Here is a 25,891-nt window from a genome sequence, read left to right on the forward strand (position 1 = left end):
AAAAAATTGAAAAAAAATATAAAAAAAATGAAAAAAAATATAAAAAAATGAAAAAAAAAAAAAAAATTTAAAAAAAAAATAAAAAATTTTTAAAAAAAAAACAAAAAAAATTGAAAAAAAGTAAAAAAAAATAAAAAAAAATCAAAAAATTGGAAGAAAAATAAAAAAAAATTGAAAAAAATAAAAAAATTTAAAAAAAAAATAAAAAAAATTATTTGAAAATTTGGTTATTGATTTATGTACATTTGAACAGAAACAATCAAACATTTCAAATAATCTTTAGCACTAAAATCTAGACATCACCGGATGATTAAGTTTGTTTGTAGATGTGTCATCTACTTACTCTGTGTGTAGGATGTATGGGAGTATGTTCGTCTGTTCGGTGAGTGTTTTTATGTGTGTGTGTGTATGTATAATGTTCGAAGTGTTTGATTTGTTGTTGTTGTTGTTGTTGTTGTTCACGGTTTTGTTGTAATTCAATAATCTCAATACATAATTTTATCAGTGCAAGGCATTTGGTATATAGCAATGTATTTTTTTTTCTTTGTTTGTTCTTAAATGTTCTTCTTTCTTCGTCTCCGTCGTCTCACATGCTCTCCCAACTTTACAACGCGCGATTCTCGATTGTTTCGGTTTTTTTTTGTTTTGTTTTGGTTTGTTTGTTTACTTTTTACAATGTTTTGTTTTAACTATTAGAGTCCTCGCTCGCTACCTCCTTGTTGCTGCTTCAGTTTTCTCTTTCGGTTTCTTGCGTTCGTTTAGTTCGTTCTTCGGTTCTAGTATTTATTATTAGCAGTAGTGGTACGTAATCACAAGTTCACTTTTCGATTAGTTTGAGTTCGTGTGTGCTGTGTGTTGGTTTTTTTTTTTTGTTTTTGGGAGTTTAACCTTTCTATGCAGATGTTTTCTATTACCAAGTTTATTTTGGTTTGAAGGATTTTGCGCTATCGTCGTTTGAGTGAGTCGGTGTAAGTTGTTTTCTGTTTCTGGTAGCTTTCCAATGTGATTTTTTTTTTTATGGATTATCTATTTATTAACGAGGGGAGAGTCAACAATGGCAAATATTTCAACAGTTTAAGCAAAAATTTGGTCGGCCTTGGAGTGTGAAGCTGATTATCATCTTTCTGTGTGAGTGTGTGGTTTTTTATCTTTCTGTTTAATAAGAGTCTGCGCTTTATGAATCTAACAAACGTCAATGAAAGTAAAATAGTTTTTTGTTATCGATTTCTGCGCACTTGTTGAGGAATTATAACGAGGTTTGTCTGTACATGCTCGGATTTGGAACTGCAACGGATCTAGCCGATTTCATAAGTTTTGTAACGGCTCTGTACGTGAATAAAGGAAGGGGAAAATTCAGTTTGCGTAAACGCAACACCTTCGAGTTGTGAACTTGAAATAAGCGTGTATTTTTGTTTTCTTTCAAAAAAGTCGGAGAATTTACAAAGTTAGGAGTTTTATTATTGCCAAGATGAGAGAGAGAGGGAACGCAAATTGAATGTGCAACAGCATAAGCGCATTGTAAGCGTGGCTTGTTTTACTTTAAAGTCGAAACCTTAACATCAGGTAAAAGTACTATTATGTGTTTATAAACTCTTTTCAATCGACCTTTCGTTCTCTTACTGTTTCCGCGCTCTGTTTGTGTTTTTGTTTTCCTTTTCAACATTTTTCTTCTTTCAACATTTTCGTCTGGCGTCCATTCTTATGCATTTAATGGTTCTAAATTCAAAATGAACAGATTAAATTTCAAGCTCTTATATTTTCCAGTAATTTACTTTTGTTTTTGGATTAAACGCTGGAATCACTGCGGGAAATGATTCGTAAAAATAGGTTTTTCAATAAGATGCTTCTTGATCGATTTGATTTACTTAATACAATGTTTTTAATTATCTGTGTTTTTTTTTACAAAATATTATCATTCGTACGAAATGCACTCAGCAACGTTCTGTTTCTGGGTGTATTTTTATGATGTAATTCAATCGCATTTTGTCCTATAGTTAAATTTAAAGCTTTCATTATTTATATTTATATGCATTTACGCTGCAGCAGGAGCTTTTTATTGATTTTTTATTTTTTGAGAAAAACTTTAAAATTCGGTTCAATGTTTTTGTTGGTGAGTTTGGTAAACAACAAAACCCGTGCGAAGAAAAACTGTTCGCCCTAAACGAACTTCAACTTTCTAAAGGCTCTCATTTGAGAAGAATCACTTAAAAATTCGAAATAATCCCTTTTCGTTTAACTTCAATAACTCTAATGAGCAACCGAACGAAACCAAACCTAATTCTACGCTTCTACGCCGGTGTTTTTGTTTTGTGTGTGGATGTGCTAAACTTTGTTCAACTTTACAATTTTCCTTCGTGCTTTCGTTTAATCCTTCCTCTATTGTTTTGGCACAGATAAAAAATCATTTCCTCCACCTCTCCCCTAGTGTGTGTGTGTAGCTGTTCGATTGGAATAATTCTAAGGATCAACGATTGTTTTTTTTTTGAGTACCGAAACTGAGGAAATCGGAAATCAATATCATACTTGGATGAACTCTTTTCGCTTCTATTGGTTTGTGGAAAGCCTATCGAAAATCGATGAAACAAGCAGCCAAGAATTACGTTCGGGAAAAAACTTTTCTACTGTGGTTGAATGGTTTCTCCTCGTCTCTTTTGTTTTCCCTTGTTCGGTTAAGTAATACAAAAACTGATGCCGAAGATTCTTCTTTCTTTTTTAAGTTAATGGTTCTTTACAACTATGTTGGTTTTTTTTTGTTTATTTCATACTCGAATTACAATTAAGTTTAATCGCTATATCAATGTACATCTATTCCTATATAAAAATGATTCATCATTTTTTCGCCCAATGTGGAAAATATAACACAGAAACAAACACTAAGTTTGGGATATAACAAAGCTAACGATATGTGTGTGTATGTGTGTTTAAACAACATTAAACTAAAGCAGCTTCAACAAAACAAAATATTGCTATCAAACTTAGAACTAGTGCAGTTTTCTGATGATTATAGACATCCAGCGAGCAGCATTGATAAAGATATTAAAAGCAACGAAAAATTAACTCACTAATTGAACCTCTCCACGCCCGAATCATTTGTTAAACGAGGGTCAAATTGGATGGACCCGCACCTGACAATGATTCCAGCATGTTTAGGGTTTAACAAAACAATGTCTACTTTTAACCGTCTTTTTACCTAATAATGTGTAACAATGAACAATTGGAAGAGTAGAAACAAAAATGGAGCTAACTTCCATTTTGAGAAATAAAAATCTATTGGGAACTAAAACTCGGAATTATTTAAACATCTCGGTCGAAAACTAGGAAAAAATTAACAGTTTTGACTAACAGTCTTTGGTTTTTTTTCGGTTATATGAGTGTTGGCTGTTTGATTCTATTGTTTTGCTGCTAAACATTGTACTGACTAAAAGAAAGATGAAAAAAATATAAATAACAATAAACTATGCGCATTAAAAACTATAACAGTAGCATGCTCTATTGCGGACGTTGCCAGAGTCGTGGAAACTAAAGAGCCTGTTGCGAGCGGCGAGAAGCTAACGTTGCATCTTTTTTTCGGCGAATGATTTCGGTTTCGATTTAGGACGCCCTTTCGTTTGATTTACGATCGTTTAACAGGTTTTCGGTGCTCTTTTTTGTCGTGTTTTTTTCCTCTGAATGTTGGTACAATTGTTTCTTACGAACAGTTTAAGCTTGAGTACCCCGTCCACTCTTTCTCTTGTTAGTGGATATTCACGGTGTGGTTACAAGAAACAATTGCTTAAAGCCTTTATATTAATCAATTTATTAATCAGACTTTAAATAACGCATCGACTTTTCAAATAACACAGTCCAGTTTTTTATGGCCAGCCGGAAATTTTAAGATCGCGTACCAAGTAAATCGAAACCTCTTTATTGGAAATCAAGAGAGCGCTTCTTCTGAACGAACCTCGTGATTACGATTCAGACACTCTTTAAGTTTGACAATAAAGGGTTCTTCAACGTTAAGAACTGGTTGAAATCTGATAGAAGTCATTTTTTGCTCTTTCTTGCAAAATGTTTACGCTTGAGTACTACGTTCACATTTCCAACAAGGTGGCCGCAACATTAGAGTTTGTTTAACATCAAGATCTAATGTTTAAAAAGCAAAGTAAATATAAAAATATGTAATTAAAATTATTGAACTCGATCAACGTGACAAAACTAGGTCATTTTGGAGGTTGTCAAAACTTCCGAATTTTAATCAGGAAGCAGTGAATTGTTCCTGCAAGCAGTTTATGCTCGAGTACCACGTTCACTTTTTCCCCTTGTTAGGAGAGATTCACGATGACGTTACGCAAAGAAATTTGACTGAAGTCCTACATGATATCTAAGGTGATTCAGAGTGCAGCGATTGCCTGAGGACTTTCAATCGTTGTTCTTTTTTAGTTTTTGGTGGCTTACTTTGGAAGAAGTGTATATCCCGTTTGGAGGAAATTCGATACAAAACTCTGAAAAGCTGAATTCTGAAATTTTTGGGCATTTATAAACAGTGTCAAAATGGAGCGAGTAAGTATTAGCGAGTATTAGCTAAAGTTGTTGAAATTTGTAATAGTTATAACCCAAAGTAATCGATACACAGTAAACGAAAATTACCGAGTTCGGTAATTTTTTTACCGAAATCCTAACATGTGTAAATCGTTAAACTGTTCGGTAATTTTTTCGGTAAAAAATAAAAGAACATCGGTAAATGAAGAATCGATTTACCGATGTTCGTTTATTTTTTACCGAAAAAAAAACCGAACAGTTTAACGATTCCCACATGTTAGGATTTCGGTAAAAAAATTACCGAACTCGGTAATTTTCGTTTACTGTGTAGAGAGTTCTCCGTAATCTAAAGAGCGATACTTTCTAAATGAACTTCGCTCATTCCAAATTTAACCATTCTGATTTTTTTTCATTAACAGTAAAATTTCATTTCAATGATGCACAGAAACTCATTGCAATCAAAAGGAAACAAATGTTAGATTTTTCCAACAAAACGTTTACACTTGAGTATCACGTTCACATTTCCAACTTCCATTTAAAGTTTGTCTGCCAACTATACACCCGCCATTGGACGAGCTGTTGATTAGAGTTACGAAAAAACATGCACCAAAAACCCATAAAACCTTCGAAAAAAAAAGGTGAATCCGAATGGGCGCCTGTTCGAAACCGGTCGTGTCCAGATTCGACCGGACAAACAATCGGGAAACGATTTTTCTTGGTCGCAAAATACCCAATGGAAGGAAAAATGATGAAAGCGGTATTATATAGAAATGAGTATTTTTTGTTCATTCATCTTTGATTCTTTTTTTTTTTTGTTTTGTTTTATACACAATAGGAATGGATCAGGATGATTCACGAACGACGGCATTGGCATTCGCACACTTTCACATACATACGTGATCTTTTTTTTTGTTGGTTGTTATTCTGCATTGTAAACGAATTCTTTTGCTTTGATTCTCACCTATCTCTTTGTGTGGTGTGTGTAGAGTTCTGTATTGTTTGTTTGTGATTGCTGTTTGTGTGAGTGATCGATTACGTTTTGGTGAGTGTGTGCTCTGAGTAGTGGTGTGGTGAATTCGATTGTGTGAGTCTCAATATCTCCCTTCTAGTAAGATTACTTTTGTGTGTGTGTTTGTGTCTTATTTTACAAGTTGTCTTTACTTTTTTTTATCTAAGTTCGTTTGTTTTACTGTGCAGAATTGTATGTGTTTTAGGAGTTAACGAATTGTATCGAGCGTTGAGCTGTTAGTTTTGTTTTTTTTTTTTTTTTGTTTGGTTGTTGTGTGTTGTTATTATGTTCTATCGTCGACCCGTTTTGAAGTATTTGCTGCTTGAACCACTTCCCACAGCCAGCGCACGCTCAGTAGAACTCGTCATACTCGAAGCCGTCGTCCTCTTCGCTGTCCTGGACGAGCTTTTCTTCGCCTGCAGATTCATCATCCTGATCCCATCCCTATATCCACGATTCCTACATGGCGTTCAATACTCTTCTATTATTACCGCCTCCTCGATGCGGACTGTAGTCGTCGCGATCCCGAGCATCCGTCCGCTCGATGCCGCGCCGAACCGACTGAGACGATGGTGGGGCCACCAATGTCTGGGGCTGTGCGATCGGATAGCGCGGGTCCCCCCGGCCATGGGGATCCCCCCTAGGGTCTCGTATTAGCTCGCGATCGTGATCGAGCATGTCGCTGTTCAGGTTGTGTCTATTACTACTACTACTACTACTGGCAACGCCCATCCCACCGGCCATGTGCTGCATCCTGCTGTCCCGCTCCCGCAGATCCCGAATGTCCCGACTGTCGCCTCGTATCATTCCGCCCCCACCGCCTCCTCCGCCGCCGCCATAATCCGATGGTCCGTAGTTGCGCTCGTTCAGCAGATCGTCATCGTTGATGTCGTAGTGAAGCATGTCCCGTTCCCGGGCGTGCAATCGTTCCCGGTCCCGATCCCGGTCACGATCCCGCTCGATTCGATCCAGCCGATCCCGGTCCCGGTTGTCGTGGCGATTCGACGCTGGCCGTCTACTACTACTGCTATTTCTATTGTGATGATATGATGCTCCTGCAAAAATCGCAATACGAAATCGTAAGCTTACATCTGATACAGAAACGGTATTTTAGAACATAGGACAGGGACGAGATCAGAAAGATGACGATTTTCAATACAGTTGTTCGTTCACCAAGTTACGTGTTGGTTGAACGACACCGAAAAACACTAGGGGACAAAGAATGGGGGAGATTCAATCCTAACTATGATGGGTGCATGCGATTAGTAGCATAAAAACAAAACACTACAAACTAATCAAACTGTGGTAGGAAAAATTCTCTTTTCGTTTCTTTCAGACGTTGTAAATTGTAAAAAAAAATGAAATAATTTTAATAAACCTTTGATTTAATATACTTTCTGACTAATTTGTTGAAGCCATCAATTGTTGTATACGCAGACTTTCATGGCCTTTGTGTGAGCAAATGTCATACTTCCAAAAAAAGATGATATGTTTTGTAAAGCGAGTTGCATGGCAACGATTGTTCCCGAAAACCTTCTGAATATCTATGTTAGGAAGAGAAATCACCGTCGTTTTGGAATTATTTTGCGGCTTTATCGAGGAGGTTGAAATTAAAGAAGATAAAAAGAAAAGTTAAGTGGTGAAAAGAGCTTGCCTACACCTACCTACTAATTTCTTGCTCCGCACCAATTAACTACTGATCATTCTGACTGGACACTCGCCCAACAAACCAAGGAATATTTAAATAAGGTAGTGTCGAGAGCCATATTGGATTTTTTTTCGTGACGTCACAAAAACGAATGTATCGAAAATTTATATGCGAATGGCAGAAATTTCGAAGAAAAACATGTTTTAGAACGAAAATGAATTCCAATTTCATTTTGATTGTGTTGTAAGACCTCTATTTCACTATGTTATGAAATTTTCTGGTTCTTTGAAGATTGCATTATGTTTTTTTCTCATTTTAATAATGAACGCAATGTCATCTTGAAGCTAAAACGTTCAAAAACGAAGATAAAATCTACTTTAATAAGGTCTAGCTGGTAGTTATTGAGTGTTCAACTGATTGTCATGATTTTTATCCAATCGGTTTACCATATTCAATTCTTATGTAGAACAATTAATATCAATTGATTATTGTTAACTCGATTTACTAAAATGCAAATAAATAATTGTGGTTTTATATAAAAGTTTGTTTTTTAATAACTTTTTTGTAATCAGGATCTTAAACTGCACTGATTTGATCATTTTCATGGAAGACTTTGAACTAATTTTAAAGTTTTGCAAATTTGAGTAGGAAAAATCCACCATTTTTTCGAACTTCGTGGTCTATTCCATACAAAAATTACTCGAAAATCCAACTTTTTTCGTACCAATCTTGAAGAGCAAGAATCCTTCTAGAATAACAGGTATTAAAAGTGGAACATTTCCAGCAAATTCTTCAAATTATCAACGAAAAAGGCAAATTTCCTAGTAAATTAACTGATTTTTCGTGATTGTGACGTCGCAGTGTGTACTGATACTGAAGCAGGGCTGCCTCGACACTACCTTCTTTAAATATTCCTTGCCAACAAACACTTTCTTGCTGAATAATCGCTGACAAAATGGTTCCATTTTTAATCAGCAATCAGGTGCAAAAAGGACTCAAAAATTCAATAATTCGCGTGTCTTCAGCCTTTAATCATCTTGATTTGAAGTTATTCAGCCAACGTCATTAAACGTCAATTGACGGATCAACCCAAAAAAAAACAAAAAAAAAATGCCAATATCTGTCTGATGTTCCCCCACTTTTCTCCTCTGTGTTGTTTTTTTGTTTCGTTTCAACTTCCCGAACTTTAAACCTCCGGCTTGTTAGTCGCATGCCGCAGAACCAATCATTAAGTCTGCGGCGCGATGATAATTTGTGTGTAAGAAATGATCTTTTTCAATTTTGGGCACCAAAATCCAATGTTTTTAAAACCTACTGTTTATTTCAAAATTAAGCTAAATTATAAATTCTAAAAAAAATGTCATTGAATAAGGAAAACCAAAAATTCCCCTCTGATTTCAATCTAGCCGCCATCATGCATGGCAGTTCTACCACAGTTCACAGTCTGTCAAATTCCAATAATGGTAGCGAATGGTTGAACAAACTGATGCCATTTACACTGATCTCTCTGCTACGTTCGACAAGGTGAACCATGATATTGCTATCGCAAAGCTCGGACGCTTAGGATTCCGTGGATCTCTATTGGATTGGTTTTGGATTAGTATCTAACGGGACGGAAATTATCCGTTCAAACTGGTGAATCCTTTCCAGGCAATTGCCTGCCCCCTCAGGTGCACCCCAAGGAAGCCATTTAGGACCGTTAATTGACGCACTCTCGCTTCTTGACGTCAGAAAACTCCTTATGCTGATGACCTGAAACTTTTCACGCCACAAACAATCAAGACGATGACGACTTTTTACAGCAGCAATTCTCCGTATTTGCTCACTGATGCGACATTAACTGCCTACCGTTGAACCGCAGCAAAATCTCGGTTATATCATTTTCCCGTAAGCGGCACACTCTTCATGCTGAGTACATCCTTGGAAGCGAAACCATCACCCGAGTGGAACACATCAACGATCTAGGAGTTATCCCCGATCAACGGCTGGAGTACAAGACTCACATGAACTATGTTGTTGACAAAGCTTCTAGAAACCTTGGATTCCTGTTTCGCATGGCCAAAGACTTCAAAGACGTGTACTGCCTTAAAAGTCTTTATTGCTGCATAGTTCGTTCCATTCTCGAATACGCATCAGCTGTCTGGTGCCTCTTCTATCAGAACGGAGCTGAACGAATCAAGGCTATCCAGCGGCGCTTCCTGCGGTATGCCCTACGTCACTTGAATTGACACGATCCCTTTCGTCTGCCAAGCTACGAAAATCGTTGCCGCCTCATAGACTTGAATACGCTTTAAGTTCGTAGGAACGCTACTCAAGCTCTGGTTGTGGCTGACCTGCTGACATCGAGAATAGAGTCTCCCACGCTGCTGGAGGCTGTCCCTCTTAGTGTACGACGCCGAGGATTAAGAAACCAGCATTTGCAGCTTTCCCATTTCGTCCCATTCGCCTTTACAACTTTGGGACCAACAGCGCTTTTGTCGGAATCTTAAAAACTTTTAATCGTTTTTCTGACCATTTTGACTTTGACGTTTCGAGAAATGTGCTCCGAAGGAAAATATTAGACGTGTCCAGAACTGTGTCGAGTGGATTTTAATTTAAATAAGTTATTTTGGATGTTGTTGTTGTTGTACATTTATTTTAAGAGGGTTTTTAGTCTTAAACTTTTACTTTTACTTTTTACCTTTTTTTTTAGTTATTTTGGATTAAGTTATCATTTGGATCAACATGTGATCCGTTGATTTTTTTTTACAAACTAACAAGATACATTTAGCTTTTATTCAGCTAGTAAGCTGAATCAGAAATTACGCTTTGGCTCAGGTTTTGTTCTACAAATTGTCGTTCTTAAGCAGCCAAAATGTTTGGGTGATTTCGTTTGTTGGATATTTTTTCCAGCAGTACGCAATGTCGATTCCAGTGTGCGCATCGATTGTTTTTGATGAAATGCTATCCCAGTTGGAAAGTGCCACCCAACTATCAAGGAAAAATAGGCGATTTCGACGAAACAATCAGACTAAACAGGTAAATTTTTCTTACAATAAATTTTTTGTCCAATTTTTAAATGTATGAAATACCGACGATAGGTGGCAAAATTAGACAGAAAATGATCGGATTTTTGTTCTAAGTGTCGTGTCAGTATGATCAGTGTATCAACTGTATTGAAGAAGTAGTACCCGATAGAGAATTCAAGCAACCAAAAGTCCCATATCTACTTAAACGCGTGCCTCCATAGTTCTAATTTCGCTGAACAAAGGTTCCAATAGGAGTTGGTTCCGAATTTTCGCAAATGCGATTTGCTATGAGAGCATCTTTCAACCAGAGATGCGTAAACTCGCCTCGGAAAGAATCATTCGGCTGATTTCTTCCGAGTTTAACTTGCTATTTGCAGATTGATTTCATCTTCGTTCCAATCATCACATCAATGTGCACAAAACGAAGAAAACAGTTTTGCGTTGATGTTTTCCATGCCTCGCAGGAATAAAATCACAACAACGAAACAACAGAACGAAGCTGACCGTACACGAATGCACACGAGCGATCGTTGCCCGACGGACCGAGTTAACATTCCTCGCACCCTTCTCTCGCTCGTTTCCCGTTCCCTTGTATCTATCACTTTAAGCCATGCCCCTATGCGTTGTCCGATTGATGTGTTCGGCTGCCGAACGAAAACGATTTTTTCAGAACTGTACGTTCGTTTCGCTGATGTTTCCCCCGATTGCTGTTTACTCCTGCCGAGTTTACCCGAAGCTTCCTTCCTGATGCTTTCCGAATTGAACTATCGATAGCATCATCGCAGTTTGATTTTAACGAAATAAAATCTTTCTGCAAAGAAGGGCAAAGTGCGAGTATGTAGACTCGCGATTTTAACATCTCTGCTTTCAACGTGGTTGGAAGGGTCTCTTTATATAATGCATGGAGTTGCTGTGAAAAAATACATGTGTACCAAATTTGATAGAAATCACTTGGAAAATTATCGATTTGCTTCATATTTTGCATCGTTTTTTTCGAGCTGCAAGGGGTTTTCAACTAATCAGAAACAATTTCGGCACAAAGCCTCCGTTTTACAAACTTTCACTACAATCGAAACCAATGCATTGCAATAATTGCAATAATTCGAAAAAACACATCTGCATATTGGAAAACACGCCAGCTAGTTTCCAGCTTGTAATGGCTCCTACCCAGTGCAGGGGTGCCATTTGAAAAGATCAAGGCTGATAAATTTCAGTCAATGTCGTTCCATCTGATCAACGTCTAGTAGTCAATGTTATCGAAAAAATATCAAAGTCGTCTACCAGTTGAATGACCAAGATACAATGTCAGTCAGGCAGCAATGTCAATGTTGAATGACATTTTTGCGCTCCACTCGACTTACACATACGATCGACTTTTTATTTCATTTTCTGACTGAGTTGGGATGGATTTAACGTTATAAGTTGCGCAACAGTTGAAAAAATGCAGTTGTTGGCTGTAAGAAGGAAAAAGTCACAGCGAGCTTGATGTCGTTCATTCAACTTGGTCATGACATTGTAAGCTTATGTCGCTGACCAAAAATCAGTATCGCATGACATAGACATGCCAAGCAGTATCAAAGTCGGCTGATAATTTGCAGCTCTGGAAAAGATGCGAAAAAATCCAATGAAATTATTCAATTTTGAAAACGTCATAACTTTTGATTGACGCCATCTTAGGGTCCCGACATCCTGGAGCGACAAAGTGTCGCTCTGGTTTGTTTCCTCTCACGCGACATAACTGCTCTCATTAACTTTCCATTGAAAACGCTCAAACCTGACATACTGAGCGCTTTGGAAAGTGCAGCAAAGCACGACAAAACTGATTCCAGGGTGTGTTGTATCGCGACAAGTTGAAAATCCAATAGGAATATTGTTTCGAAGCAGTGATGTCAGGTTTAAAACACAATAATTCGAAGATCCGTACGAATTTGTGATAATAAACTAAATAATATCTTGATCGGTGAGAACATTTTTCATAAACTCTAAATCCCGAAAAAATAGCAGAAATGTTTTTCGGGCATTCTTGGTTTTTTTTTGGTATTCTCGCAATCCGGTTCATGATCTGATTGGCTTTCAATGGCTCCCGAAAGAAAGGAGACGATCCCAAGCATTTACAGATTTAGAAAAGTGGTAAAACCGTAGTAAAATTCAAAGCGCCAGTATGTCATACCAATAATGCTTTGCTTTCTCATTGGAACGCAGAATGCAAAGCGATGCTTTGTCGCCCCAGCATGACATCAACCTGAAAGGTTCACGGGCTTCAGCGAAGTTGTTCTTTGAATCTTTAATAATGAGATACAGTTTGGAGAACTTGAGTTCAGTGAAACGGTGAGGCTGTAGGATATTTTTAAAACAAAAAGTCCCTTTTCCATACTACATACAAACTTTGAATTTTTTGTTACAGTCCATTTCAAATCCTAGAGCCACCAAAATTTTCACAGTTGTTATTTAGCCCAAAAGGATCACAAAACCGTTTTATACCTTTTTTGCCGGGTTCTGAGCAGTCTACTCAACCCGGTACTTTGCTTTGCGAAGTAGTTCCACCTTCCGTACGGCCTAGAGAACTGCGTGCCGAGTGTGGCACAAACGTGGTGCGACTGGGTGCCTGGGTACCAGTGCTCAGTCGAAAGAGGGAGGGGTCGCCACGCGTATCGGGTAGTCGCGACCCCGATATGCGGGGCGACCAAGTGTTCGAGCAGGTGTTGGTCGAATTCGCCCTTCGGGTGGTCCTAGCCCCTATTCGCGGATATGATTTACTCACGACGGGCAGATGGGTCAAGAGGGCGGAACGTAAGAGGGTCTCGAGTTACGAAGAAAGGCACCGGCCCTTGTGCCTCAAATTGTGACAAGAGGCCGAATGTGGGCCTCGAATCACGAGTAGCGGCGAACGGACAGCTGTCCCGTGGGCCGTGAGTTGCGAATCATGGCAGAGAGGGGAAGAACCTCGCCTGGAGTAGTACGAGTAAATGGGTATTGCCGTGGAGCGCTTTGCGCGAGTATGGTCTTCCATCACGGGTACAGCCTTCATTGCAGGTCCGGATGGAAATTATGGTCAGAGGCCCCAGGTGTACTTTATGGTGTAGGGGTACTTAGTATCATGGGTCAACAATCGCACCCATGGACCTAAAGTAGCAAACTGGGGGGACGCGAAGGCTCGCCGTGTCTTGCAATACAATCCGTTAAAAGGATTTACACCTGGGTTATCAACTAATAAAAAAAACTCGGTACGAAAGATTGGGTACAGAGTAGAGCCAAACAAACCCGTCTCGGGTCGAACAAAAAGGTAACACGCTTCAAGTACATGACAACAATGTTTTGAAGAATTAGGGTTGTGCGCAAATTTTTGACTTGTTAATTAATGTTTTATTGAATTCTATCCTTTTTGTCGATAATCATACTGGGATTGTTTATTGTTTATTGTATAAAAATCAACGGATCAAATTTAAATCCTAATGATAACTTAATTATAGGTTACATATAAAATTAAAATAAATCTAAATTTCTCTTGACTTGTTCAATATGTTTCTACGGAAAACATTTCTGGGAACGCCAAAGTCAAAGTACTCCGAAAAACGGTTGAAGGTTTTCAGGATGCCTATAAGAGCGCTGTTAGCCCCATAGTTATTCAGCCGTAGAGTTGAAGATTCTGGTTTCTCAATCCTCGCGGTCGCACGTTGTCAGTCAATTCTCAATGTAAGGAGGTCCGCTTCGGACTTGAAGCGTGTCTAAGTCTATCAGCCGGCAACGATTCTCATAACTGGGCCGAGAAACTGGCTCGAGAATTTGTTTTTTGTTTTGTCTAGGATTTGGATCTGGCTCGAGAAGGATTTTCCAGTATGAATGGACAACTTTCGTCCCGTTAGGTAACTCCGAAACCACTCCAGTAAATAACCACAAAAGCCCAAGCGACCTAGCTTTGCAAGAGCAATCTCGTGGTTCACTTTATCAAATGCAGCAGATAAATCTGTATAAATAGCATCGGTTCGAGTGTTCATGGCAAAGCTTTCTATTATAAATGATGTGAACGTCAGTAAATTTGTGGTAGTTGATCGTTTAGGCATGAAACCGTGCAGAATGAAAAAAATGGGATCCAACACAACCAGCTCGAACAGTTTTGCAATAGCACACAGAGCTGAGATGACACGGTAATTGTTAATATCTTTCTTATCTCCCTTTTTGTAAACAGGAAACATATATGCTTCTCTCCTTAAAGCGGGGAAGATTGCGCCGTCCAGTGATGCTTGAAAGATATGCCTGATAGGTGTTAGCAGATGAGGCATAAACCATTTCAAAAAAGTAGCTGGTATTCCATCCGGGCCCTTAAAAGTAGAGTTTTTGAGTTTGGCGATTGCTTTTAAGATAGCTGCATCGTCGACGAGTATACCATTTATTGAAGAGCCTGGAGGTGAGACATTACTCACAGCCCTGGTCAGTTGTTCTGCAGAAATGGACCCGCTTGGGCAAAAGCTCGAAAATTTCTCAGCGAACAGATTACAGATTTCAGGGTCAGTGCTACCAATACCGCCGTCCAGGTACATGTGGGACGGAAGTCCGGATTCTTTTCGCTGGCTTTTGACATACTTCCACAACGACTTCGGACTGCTCTTGAAATTTTGTTGTAGCCGGTTTAGATATGCTAGGTAGCAACATTTGCTGGCTTCCTTATAAGCAGAGTTCAGTTTGCGGTATTCATCTTTCGTATTGAGGCACTTGTGCTTATTGTAGTTTCGGACAGCGCACTTTTTTAGCACACATGAAACATTCTGTCATGAAAAATTATTTCGCATCGCATCGCTCTCACTATGTCATCGGCCTAGCCCCGACTCAATTGTCGCGAAAAGGCCTGTTTGTGCCGTTTTTTGCGAAACTGAGTTATTGGCGTCTCAGATCTGAGTAGCAGAGCGAGAGTACTTCTAACTCTAATCACTCAGCAACGAATCCTATACGTGACGTACTGAAGCCGTGCATAACGGATCACTTTGGTCCAGATGGATTCAAAACTTCAGTAGGGTTAGAGCTCGACGCATTCCGTTAAATATGTTTCGGTGGCCGAGCCATTTTTTCTTTGATTGAAAGCACTTTCAATACATTCAAGCTTAAAAAAACAATTTTGAAAATATAAGGAATAATTGAGTGAAATTTGAACAATTTACTCGTATCTTTTCTTCGCAAATCTTTAAAAAAAAGTTGTTGAAGACCCCTCTATCGATTTTTTTTTTCTCCTGAATAGTACTTTGGATATGTAAGCGTCAGATAACAGTTCCATCGAGGTTTTTGGGTTTGTCGGGAGTTAATGTAGATTTCATCAGTAAATCGCAGTGTGCACCATGTGCAAAGTTATCCCCCAGCAGAAGCCTTCAATACGCCTAAAGCCGCCACAAGGCTTCTACGCACACCAATTTTCAGCACGCCACAACCAGAGGGCCAACCGTAGAAGCCGAGGCTGTTGGTTACCAAAGCGAAAGACAACGACGCCTCGACGCAAAGACAAGCGCAAGGAGAGCAACGCCAACGACCTCATTGTTCGGGTCAAGGCCGGTCGAAGGCGACTTCCTGTTGCTAGCTCACTTCGGTATTAACCAGAGACGTGTGGAAAGCTAAAACGCTATACATAGCTAAAAACCAGATTTATCAGTGTGAAAAGCCAGACACCAGGTGAGCCAAGAAGCCGCTGAACCGCCATTTTGTCTTCACCTTATGCCCGCTTATGCATCCGTTCTCTTAGCACAGGACCCCTTGGTTTTCGGCAAAGAATACCGGAACTACTTCTTGGCCGCCGAGACACGACGGACGAAGGTTTTTGGTCGATTACGATTTCCGAGCCCATCGGAACGTCAAACGTCCCCTTGAAGGAGCAGACTGCTCAACTGACGTTCAACAAGCCCGTGGTCCACTAGCTTCCAAACAGTCGAAGTCAATTTGGTCAGAACTACTAACTTCGACGAAGCCAACAGCCTTTAGCCTCATCAGCAACACAAGGGTATAGCCTTCCAGGTTTGGCCTAGGTTGTATTTAGAACGTGGGAGTAAGGGAGGTGTATGCAAAGAATTGTAAAGTATAGGTAGTAATTGGAAGTTCAAATTTTCGGGTTTTTCCTGAGTGGCATTCCAGGCGAGTCCGTTTTGTAAGCGTCCCGTCCTGAGGCCGAACAAAGGGAGTCTCATAAACGCCGGTGGGAGTGATAAGGAAACCTTACAGATAGGGGAGAGTCTTCTTTGTTATGTTGCACATTTTCAGAGATTTGTTTTTCTTGAAATTATTATAAAAAAGAATGTGCCCAGTACTTTTTGACAGAATGTGTGTTGTATCTCTGGAATTGATACCATGATAATTATGATTTCCCAAAATTTACTGTTGGTGTATCCTTAGATAAACGATTTGTATTAGTCTACTCTATTAAACCGTTGTTAGTACTGATTCCACGTAAAAATGATCACAACAAGGAAACTCACTTTCAAAAGCACAACGGTTCGGCTAGATAGTTGAACCATTGTACACAAACAAAAACCAAATTACGAATTTGTGCCACAAACGTGTAGGCTCCCATCCCGGCATCGGGAGGAGCATTAGCAAATGGGTCTCAAATCCGTTAAGGATTTCCAAAGTGGAACTTGAGATTTTCCTGCCAACAAATCAAAACCAACGTGTGAATCTTTTTTTTGGTTAATGACGTTTCCCGTTTGTTTGTGTTTTTTTTTTGGGTGGGTTCATGTTAAAGTTAGGTTCTTGATAAAGCTTGAAACCTCCTCAAACGCAAAACTCCACAATCACACGCATGAACCTGGTTGGTTGATTAGTCGGTTGAAGGTTGATTGTTGATCGACTTCAGAAAAGTTAATTCTCTGTTCCAATCGCTCTGGCCGGCAGCAAACGCCTGAGAGTCCAAATTCAAATGATTCCCCAAGGAATGAAAAGTGTGGTTATCGCTGCCTTTTCTGTTGCTGCTGCTGCTGTTGCTTCCAAAAACTAAACAAAATGTGGAATTTGACCCCTGAAACGTAACCTTAAACACCGAAGTGTCCGAGGTTCTGTCAACTGTGGTCTAGAGGGTTTCCACTGCGTCGGCCATGTTGAATACTGGAAATCGATGAAAAGGGATTATAAGGTGTGCTTATGTGTGGAAAGGGTGAATTTCGAAATTTCCAGACAAGTGGACGTTTCGACTGGAAAAGAGTTGAATTATTTTAAGAGCTTAAGCTTTGAAGCATTGAATAAAAGGCTCCGATAAAAATTAATGAGTTGAGGTATTTTTTTCTCTTGAAGTACTTCTCTGCTGAAAGAAGACAGACATTCTCAAATAGAGTAATTCCGATCATATTATAGCTAACGTGGCAAATGTTATGTTATACCAAATGAGTACGTTGATGTTCTATGACTATATCCAGAAACTAATTTCTAATGACGTTTGGCAGTTTGATAACATTGAATGAAAATGATATAATAAACTATTGATCAAAACACCATCAATATAAAACAGAGAAACATGAAATGTAGGAAGTTTTGGGTAACATCTGACTCTAGTCTAAATGTTTGTCCTAACGAGCAACAATTACAGAGGGAAGAATTACCTCGATCATTTCTGTATCCGTAACGATCTCTAGAGTCTGTTTGTATTTTTATTTGTTTTTTGTTTTTTTTATTCAACACAACCACCGATATAAAGATTGTGGTTCGTGATTGGTTCAGAAAAAAGAGAAGCAGAACAATATTTGTAATAAAAAATACAAAACAATTACAAGATATATTTTCATTAACTTTCGATTAGTTTCGACTACTCGAAAGTTGAAAAAAAAAAACTAAATTGAAAAAAAGAAAAAAAAATTAAGGTGCATCAAAGCTCTATCTCAGACGTGACTAGAATTGTAAACTGCTTTTTTTGATAGTTTTTTTTTCTGTATTCAAATGTATGAGGATCAAGTAGGTTTCACTCACCAGGCGGAGGTGGAGGACCCATTCGGCCGGGCTGTTCGCCCGATGGAGACGCTTCCTGGGACGGCAAAGGTCTAGGAACAGAAGATGGAGTTGGTCGTATGGGAGGATGGGTGGCTCTCCAGTATGCCTAAAAGAAACAGAAATTCATAATTAGTTCCACCTTTTCTATGGTTAAAAAAAATAAACCCAACTCACCTCTAGATATTCTGCCAGATGGTTGCACGCTTCCTCGAGCTGGTTCTCGTCCAGGATGACGTCGAACATCTCCGGCGGACATTGACCCAATTTCTCAGCAGCTACCATTTGTACTGATAAATTTTTCGCCTGAGCTTTGCCACGTGACTTGATTAATCTTTGTAATACCTGTGGTTCCGATTTGAGAACAAGATTATTTTCAACAATATTTTCAACTGTAGGAAATAGATCGAAACTTACCTTACTACTAGCTATTTTTAAATAAACTATTATTGGCGCTAATGATGTTTTCGCTAATTGTGACGGATGATTTATTGTATCACAATCAAGTACAACTAATTGAAGTGTTCTCGCTAACTCGAATATCCGCTCGATTTCAGCCTGAAATTATAATAGGGAAATAGTTTAGTTTTTAACTAGTTGAAGTTGCTTGAAGTAAGTGTAAATTACGATAGCTTTGGAATAAGGATCGACAAAAAAATGCAGTTTAAGTTTGTCAAAAAAATCAAAATTCTGCAAGTCTTGTTGGATGAATTTACGACTTTTGCATAAGTAACTATTACAAACGTTGCGTTTTTTTTAGTACAGTCTTCAGTATACACTAATATACACTAATAATTCAGTTTAATACAAAATTAGTACGTTTCGTCTGCCTGATTCGAATCTTGGAAATTCTCTAAAAATAACCTGACAAATGTTCGTCTCACTAAATCCTTGTCAAGTTCCAAAACTTAACAGTCTTTCTTAGCTTTGAGCCTGAGGCTTTTCCGATTGTTCCACCTCCTCGTGGTCCAGAACGGAAAGGTGACTGCAAGTTTTGCAGTAGTACGGCAAAGAGAGAATCACATTTCCTCTCAAACTTTTTCCACCATGGAAGAAGAAACTGGCACGATTTTATACTTGGTACTCTCCTTGAACCTAGGCAGACCATACGTAGGATGCGGTCGTCAGATGCTTCCGATTTGTACTGATTAGGTTCTAATGCCAGGCCTCATAAAAATTCAGACAAACCCTGTGCCAGGCCTCCGAAAAAGTTCGCCTGGGGACAATTAAAGGTTCCACTGAATGTAAGAAGACGGTTCGCAAGTCAAAAAAGCCAAACCCTACCCCAAACCACGGCTAAGGACAAGAAGTGAAGTCCATGGTGAGAAGGTACATGTCGCGATATGTTTACAAAAAAGGTCGCTAGAAGAAGAGTCGGACCTAGTTCTGTAAATTTAATCTTTATTTGTATTTCACCTAGAAGAATTCACGGGAAAAAGGCCCATGCCCATCACCGAAGACTTCGCGTGTGAAAAGGAGTGGGGAAGGAAGGTCTCCTTAGTCACAGATATCAAATTCTTGTAGCATTTAAATTTAGTAACATTACTAGTCCTAAGAATGAGCATTTGACAATATTACCCTTAAAACCCATCCCCATATTGATATTGAGAGTGGCTTAAAAAAACCAATATTGGTTAAAATATGCCAAGCGTGCAATTTCAAGTTAAAAACGTTCAAAAACGACGAAATCAAGCGAGGCGAACAACGCAGACGCCGGATCTTCTAAGCAGAAAAAACCCGCCATTTTGGAACAAGATACCGGTGCGGACGGACGCGGAAAATTGTGGGCCCATAAATTGGGAAAAAAGTGACCTCTCGGAACCACAAGAAAGTAGTTTGAGCTTCCAGTGAGAGAAGCACAGAGCCTTAACTTCTATCTTTTCCCTACCTGGCAGAAACCCGTCCCAAACGTGTTCCAAGAAAACTGGCCGAAAAGAACGCACAGCATCGGTATCTCGCAGGTAATAGACGCCTGAGGAAACTCGTCGAATAGATTAGCAGGTCAGCAAGCCAGAAACCGAATCGCAGCTCCAATTATTCGGTAGGAGGAAAACCGAATTGCCAACGTGTTCCGGAACTAACGTTCTCTCCATTCCTTAGGCAACTAGCCAAGCTCAACGGAAGGAGGATCCGCCCATGGAAAGCATAAAAGGGCCACACACACTGTTAAGGAACAACCCTAGACGATAATTAGGATTAGCCGTTAGAATAAGTTTTCTCTAGATCAAACCAAACTAGGCAAGCCATGAAAATTCAAATATTCTATAAAAATCGCCTACCAGTTTATCCGTTCGTATTGGTGAGTCCTTTCCAAATTATTTTCTTACCTCCTACAGTGTGCCTCAAGGAAGTCATTTAGGACCGACCATTTTAATGATGTACTCTCGCTTCTTGACTGCAAAAAACTTGCATATGTCGACGACTGCAAAAACCATGCATATGTCGACGACTTGAAACTCTTTTACACCATAAATGGCCTAGAGGACATCAATTTCCTGCAACAGCAATTCAATGTGCTTGCTCAATGGTGTAACATCAATTGGCTGCCACTGAATCGCAGTAAATGCTCGGTCGTATCATTTTCTCGTAAGCGACACCCTCTTTATGCGGAGAACGCTCACGAAGACGGAATCATTTCTCGGGTGGACCACATCAACGATCTGGGCGTTATTCTCCATCAACGGCTGGAGTTTGAGACTCACACAAACAATATTGTCGAAAAAGTATCCAGAAGCCTTGGATTCTTATTTCGCATGGCCAAAGGCTACAAAGATGTGTATTATCTGAAAAGTCTTTACTGCTGTATAGTAGGTTCCATTTTCGAGTATGCTTCAGCTGTTTGAACCGAGGCTATCCAGCGTCGCCTCATACGATATGCCCTGCGTCACATGAACTGGCAAGACCCGTTCCGTTTATCAAGTTATGGGAATCACTGCCGCCTCATAGACCTAGATACGCTTCAAGCCCGCAGAAACGCTACACTCGCTCTAGTTGTTGCTGATCTCTCAACGACTAGAGTCGACTATCCCGTTTTGCTGGTGGCTCAGTATGCGTCCCCAAGGATTGAGAAACCAGCTATTGCAGCTCTATGTTCGTCTTAACAACTATGGAGAAAACAGTAGGGGAGAATGAGGATACTTGATCCCTGGGGATACTTGATTCCTTAGCTATATCTCGAAACTGGAATGTTTTACAAAGATCAAATGTTCTAGAAAAATGTGCCAAAATGAGCAAAATAACAATGCTTGTAGTTTAAAATTTTTTAACAAAATAATTGTTTGAGTAATTGAACATTGTTTGAAAAATTTCACAAAATGTAACTTGAAGATCTTTTTTCATCACTTTAAAATGTTCTTACATGGGAAAATTATGAAAAAAATATTTGTTCCAATGTATCAATCGTTCGAGCGTAAAATGAACTTCATAATGCCATATTTTCAAAGCAATGGAAAACTCTCAACTTTTTTCAGAAAAAGTTTTCTAAAATGTTGATTATGGGTACAATTGATCCCCTAGAGTTGGGTACAATTGATCCCCCTTCCAAACGGCATATTCTTCTTCTGGATTGATCGTTATGATTGCTGATTACGAAATTACTAATATTTATCCAAAAACTAATATTTATCAAACAATTGTCTGAAGAAAAGAGCAAAAATAATTAATTTTCTCTTAATTATAATAAATAGCGCCTTTAAGTATGCAATGTTTTAAGCGTTGAGACAAAGTTATAGAATTTTCTTCTTATGTTTGCTTTAAATTGTGAAATGAGAACAAACATGACCAAAATAGTCAATTAACATTCTATCATGGGGTTTTGTTTGATTTTCATACAAGGATTAGGGCTTCCTGAATAAAAGATCAAGTCTCCTTCAATAGGGGATCAAGTCTCCCCTAACTTCAGAAAAATCGCAATTTTTTTACTCCCACGAAAATGCTTCTTGTTCATCAACGGGCTCAAGTATCATTCTTATTTTTGGAGCATAGAAACTTGAAGTTACAAGCTGTCAGAAAATGTCGAAGACGGTGAGGTGCTAAATTTTTCCAAAAAGATATTGTGAAAATAAGAAAAGGGGATCAAGTATCCCCACTCTCCCCTACCTTTATCGGCATATTGAAAATGTTCAATCGAATTTCTGAGCATTTCGACTTCAATGTTTCGAAGAATGGGTTGCGGAGAAAATTTTTAACTGTTCCAAGTCCTGTACAGACAAGGCATATGTTGATTTGTTTCTTTAATTATAATTTCTTTTTAGTTATCATGATTTTGATGTGATGAATCAAGTTTTATATGAAATTGATTGGGCGGTTCTCCAAAGATGCACCAGTGTAGATGTTACTGTAAACACATTCTGTGCAATTATGGATGACGGCTAAAACAGCTTCGTTCAAAATTGCTGAGAAAATTTACTAACTCCAGGTGTCCGTTAATTAAACTGCACTTTAACAACCCTACCAAACAACACCGGGTCTACAATCGACTGTGCTACCGTCGCTATGTGGATCGTACTCAGAGTGAACTTCGCCGTAGTCCAAAAAAGTTTTGGAAATTTGTTAACACCAAACGGAAGGAATGTGGTCTGCCTGCGCAGCTGTATTTAGACGATAGAACTGCCGTATCACCTGCTGAAAAATGTAATCTGCTTGCGGAGCACTTCTCCATTGTATTCTCAATACAATCGCCAACCGCAGATCAAATTAATCCATGGGCCATCAGACGATTGCCCATGCATGGATGTGCTGAACCTTGACGTGTTTGTTATAAGCGAGGAAATGGTTTCAGAGTCTATTAGGAATCTAAAGTACTCTACCTCAGCTGGACACGATGGAATACCAGCTTGCGTGTTAAAAAAGTGCCTCCCTCTACTGTTGAAACCTCTAACCCATATGTTCAACCAGTCCATTGGACTGCAGCTATTTCCTGCCATGTGGAAAAAAATCTTTTATGAGCCCAATCTTCAAAAAAGGTGATAAGCAAGAGGTGCGCAATTACCGAGGTGTCACATCGCTAGCTGCCTGCTAGAGGGTCTTAGAGCGAATTGTCAACGATATCATGTTTTCAGCTTGTCGTAGTTGGATCTCAGACAATCAGCACGGATTTTTTCCGAAACGCTTGGTAGACTTTGCAGGGTTCACATCATTCTGTATATCCAATATGGCAAGCAAGTTGACACAATCTACACGGACATTACTGCTGCATTTGATTCAGTTAATCTCGTTATTCTGCTTCAAAAGTTGCAAAGTTAGGGATTATCCGAAAACTATGTGCATGGGTCAGAAGCTACCTAACTAATCGTTGTTTAGATTTCAAAATTAGATCATCTGAATCTGTAGATTTCATCACAACTTCAGGGGTACCACAAGGTAGTAACTTGGGCCATAAATTTGCTGCTTGCTGGATGCGGAGTACTCCTGTACGCAGACGATTCGAAATTTTTTCTGGTCATTAACAGTTTATCCGATTGTCACATATTACAGCAATTTCTCGATACGGTAGTAAATTGGTGCGCTGGAAACCTACTAGTTTTGAGCATTGCTAAGTGCTGTATCATAACATTCGGACGGAAGAAAAATCCTTTCATGTACGACTGTAACATACAAAGCGAAGTTTTAATACGTGTAAATCAAATAAAGGACCTGGACATTGTTTTGGATAGTCACCTGACCTTTAAGCGTCTTCACTGTGTCACACCTGAAAAGGCCAACCGAATGCTGGGATTCGTTTGAGTAAAGAATTTACAGATCCTGTCTGCTTACGAGCTCTGTATTGATGTCTGGTGCGTTCAATTTTAGAATCTGCAAACCTGGTGTGAACCTGCAGCCGTATGCACAACGTTGTGCTCTGCTTGGACTTCAGACGCTCTCAAATCGTCATATTTACCATCTGTCAATCACTGTTTGAGGCAAAGATTCTTCGCAATGAAATCGACTGTTCCTGGATATTATCTCGATGCAATATATATGCACCAGGAGCTCTCCGACATCGTGACTAGCTTTCACTGGAAACAAGAAGTATGCGCTATGGCAACAACGACCCCTCACGTTCCGAAAAAATAAGCTTCTTACGCTTCTACGCTCTGCTTGATTTTAATGTCTCAACTGTAACCTTTAAACGCCTGATTGAATGTAACCTTCGTGATCAAATGAGAAACAATTGATAAGGACTAAATGTACAATTTCTTGGCAGAATTTTTTTGGCAGATGATTTAATTTGTCATAAACAATAAAATATTAGAATCTGCTGATGACCGTTGATTTAATTCAAATTAACAAATAAACAACGTAACGATCTGGCCACCAGTCCTATACGACTGTGATACGAGTGAGGTAGAGCTGATATCGGTTAAGAAGCTTCCCAATATCGCCAAGTCACTTCAACTGGAGAAAAGTCCGGGTTCTGATGGCATTCCGAATATTACAGTGAAGGTCGCAATCATGGAATTCCCAAAAATGTTCCGGTCCGGTCCTTCTAGCAAGGCCAAGCAAGCCATCAAGACACTGATCTGTATAGGGGCCGATATGTCAACTCGTAAAATATCTACGAGTCGTCGGCGACGAGCTGGAGATAGTCGAAGACTTTGTCTGTCTCGGCTCACTGGTGACAGCAAACAATGATACCAGCCGTGAGATTTGGCGGCGAATGATCAGCGGAAGTCGTGCCTACTATGGACTACTCAAGTAACTGCTGTCAAGAAGACTCAGCCGTCGCATGAAAGTAACCAGTATATGACGCTCTAAGACCGGTTGTTCTCTACGGGCACGAGACATAGCTCGAGGAAGACCTGCGTACACTCGGAGTATTCGAGCGACGAGTGTTAAGAACCATATTTGGCGGCGTACAGGAGAACGGAGTTTGGAGGCGAAGGATGAACCACGAGCTCGCGCGACTCTACGGCGAACCCAATATCCAGAAGGTGATGAAGGTAGGCCGGATATGCTGGGCAGGACAAGTTGCGAGAATGCCGGACGACTGTCCTGTAAAACAGGTGTTCGCTACGAATCCGATAGGAACAAGAAGCGCACAAGAAGCCCACATCTGACAAATGTGGGATGTCCGGGAAATTGGAGAACGATTGCCATGGACCGAGTGAGCTTTAGGCATTATGTTCGTCAAGTTATGTCGTGAGACGGAATACTACGAACATAAAAAAAATTATGTCTACAGCTGTAAAGCTATCATATAAAGTTGATGGTGGACTCAGTGGTACATTGAAGGTGTAAGAGGACAATCCGACAAACAAATCGGTTTCCGAAAAGGTCACAACACAGTGGATGCTCATACGGTCTGTTATTGAGGAGATTGTCGATAGAGCCAGACAGACTGTCGAATACACTTTCTACATAGTGGAGCTTGTGAATATGTCGGGTTCGTGGTGGGATAACTTACAGAAGACCTTCTTCGCAAAGGAATTCGGTTTTCCCGGGGAATAGCAATGACTGAATTTTGTTTTTAGGAATAATCCTAGATCTCGGCGTTTGATGCGTTTTTAAGTCATTAGGTATCAATTTGTCCGATTCCCCCATTCCATATCAATCTTGATAGTCAAAAATTTGTAATTTCCAAAAAAAAAATCTTAAAAACACTCACCTGCACTTCTGCTAAACAAGATGACCTACTGTTGGAACGCTCCATTATCGCTCGTTTCGATGGATTGTTCATCAGGGAACGCTTCGCTAACGAGATATCAGCTTGAACACGGGTTATAATAATTCTGAAAGGGGATAGATTGTAAATTTAAATTCTTGGTAACTTAGTCCTTC

At 39.4% G+C, this 25,891-nt stretch overlaps 1 protein-coding gene across 13 annotated transcripts in view; it reads right to left on the minus strand.

Annotated features, from left to right (window-relative positions):
• Window positions 1-291: 291 nt before the first annotated feature.
• Window positions 292-25,891, minus strand: part of LOC129750037 (voltage-dependent L-type calcium channel subunit beta-1) — a 442,665-nt gene continuing 417,065 nt past the window's right edge. For 12 of the 13 annotated variants that reach the window (XM_055745235.1, XM_055745223.1, XM_055745227.1 and 9 more), the window contains 6 exons: window positions 25,719-25,842; window positions 18,551-18,691; window positions 18,311-18,478; window positions 18,116-18,242; window positions 17,752-17,787; window positions 292-6,582 (listed from right to left, as the gene is read on the minus strand). In XM_055745235.1, the coding sequence (XP_055601210.1) occupies window positions 5,987-6,582; window positions 17,752-17,787; window positions 18,116-18,242; window positions 18,311-18,478; window positions 18,551-18,691; window positions 25,719-25,842 (1,192 nt within the window). In that variant the 3' untranslated portion in view covers window positions 292-5,986. The remainder of the gene's footprint in view (window positions 6,583-17,751; window positions 17,788-18,115; window positions 18,243-18,310; window positions 18,479-18,550; window positions 18,692-25,718; window positions 25,843-25,891) is intronic. The other variant, XM_055745226.1, reaches the window with a different exon arrangement.

This window comes from Uranotaenia lowii, chromosome 2, assembly GCF_029784155.1.
Source record: "Uranotaenia lowii strain MFRU-FL chromosome 2, ASM2978415v1, whole genome shotgun sequence".
Lineage (NCBI taxonomy): Eukaryota > Metazoa > Arthropoda > Insecta > Diptera > Culicidae > Uranotaenia > Uranotaenia lowii.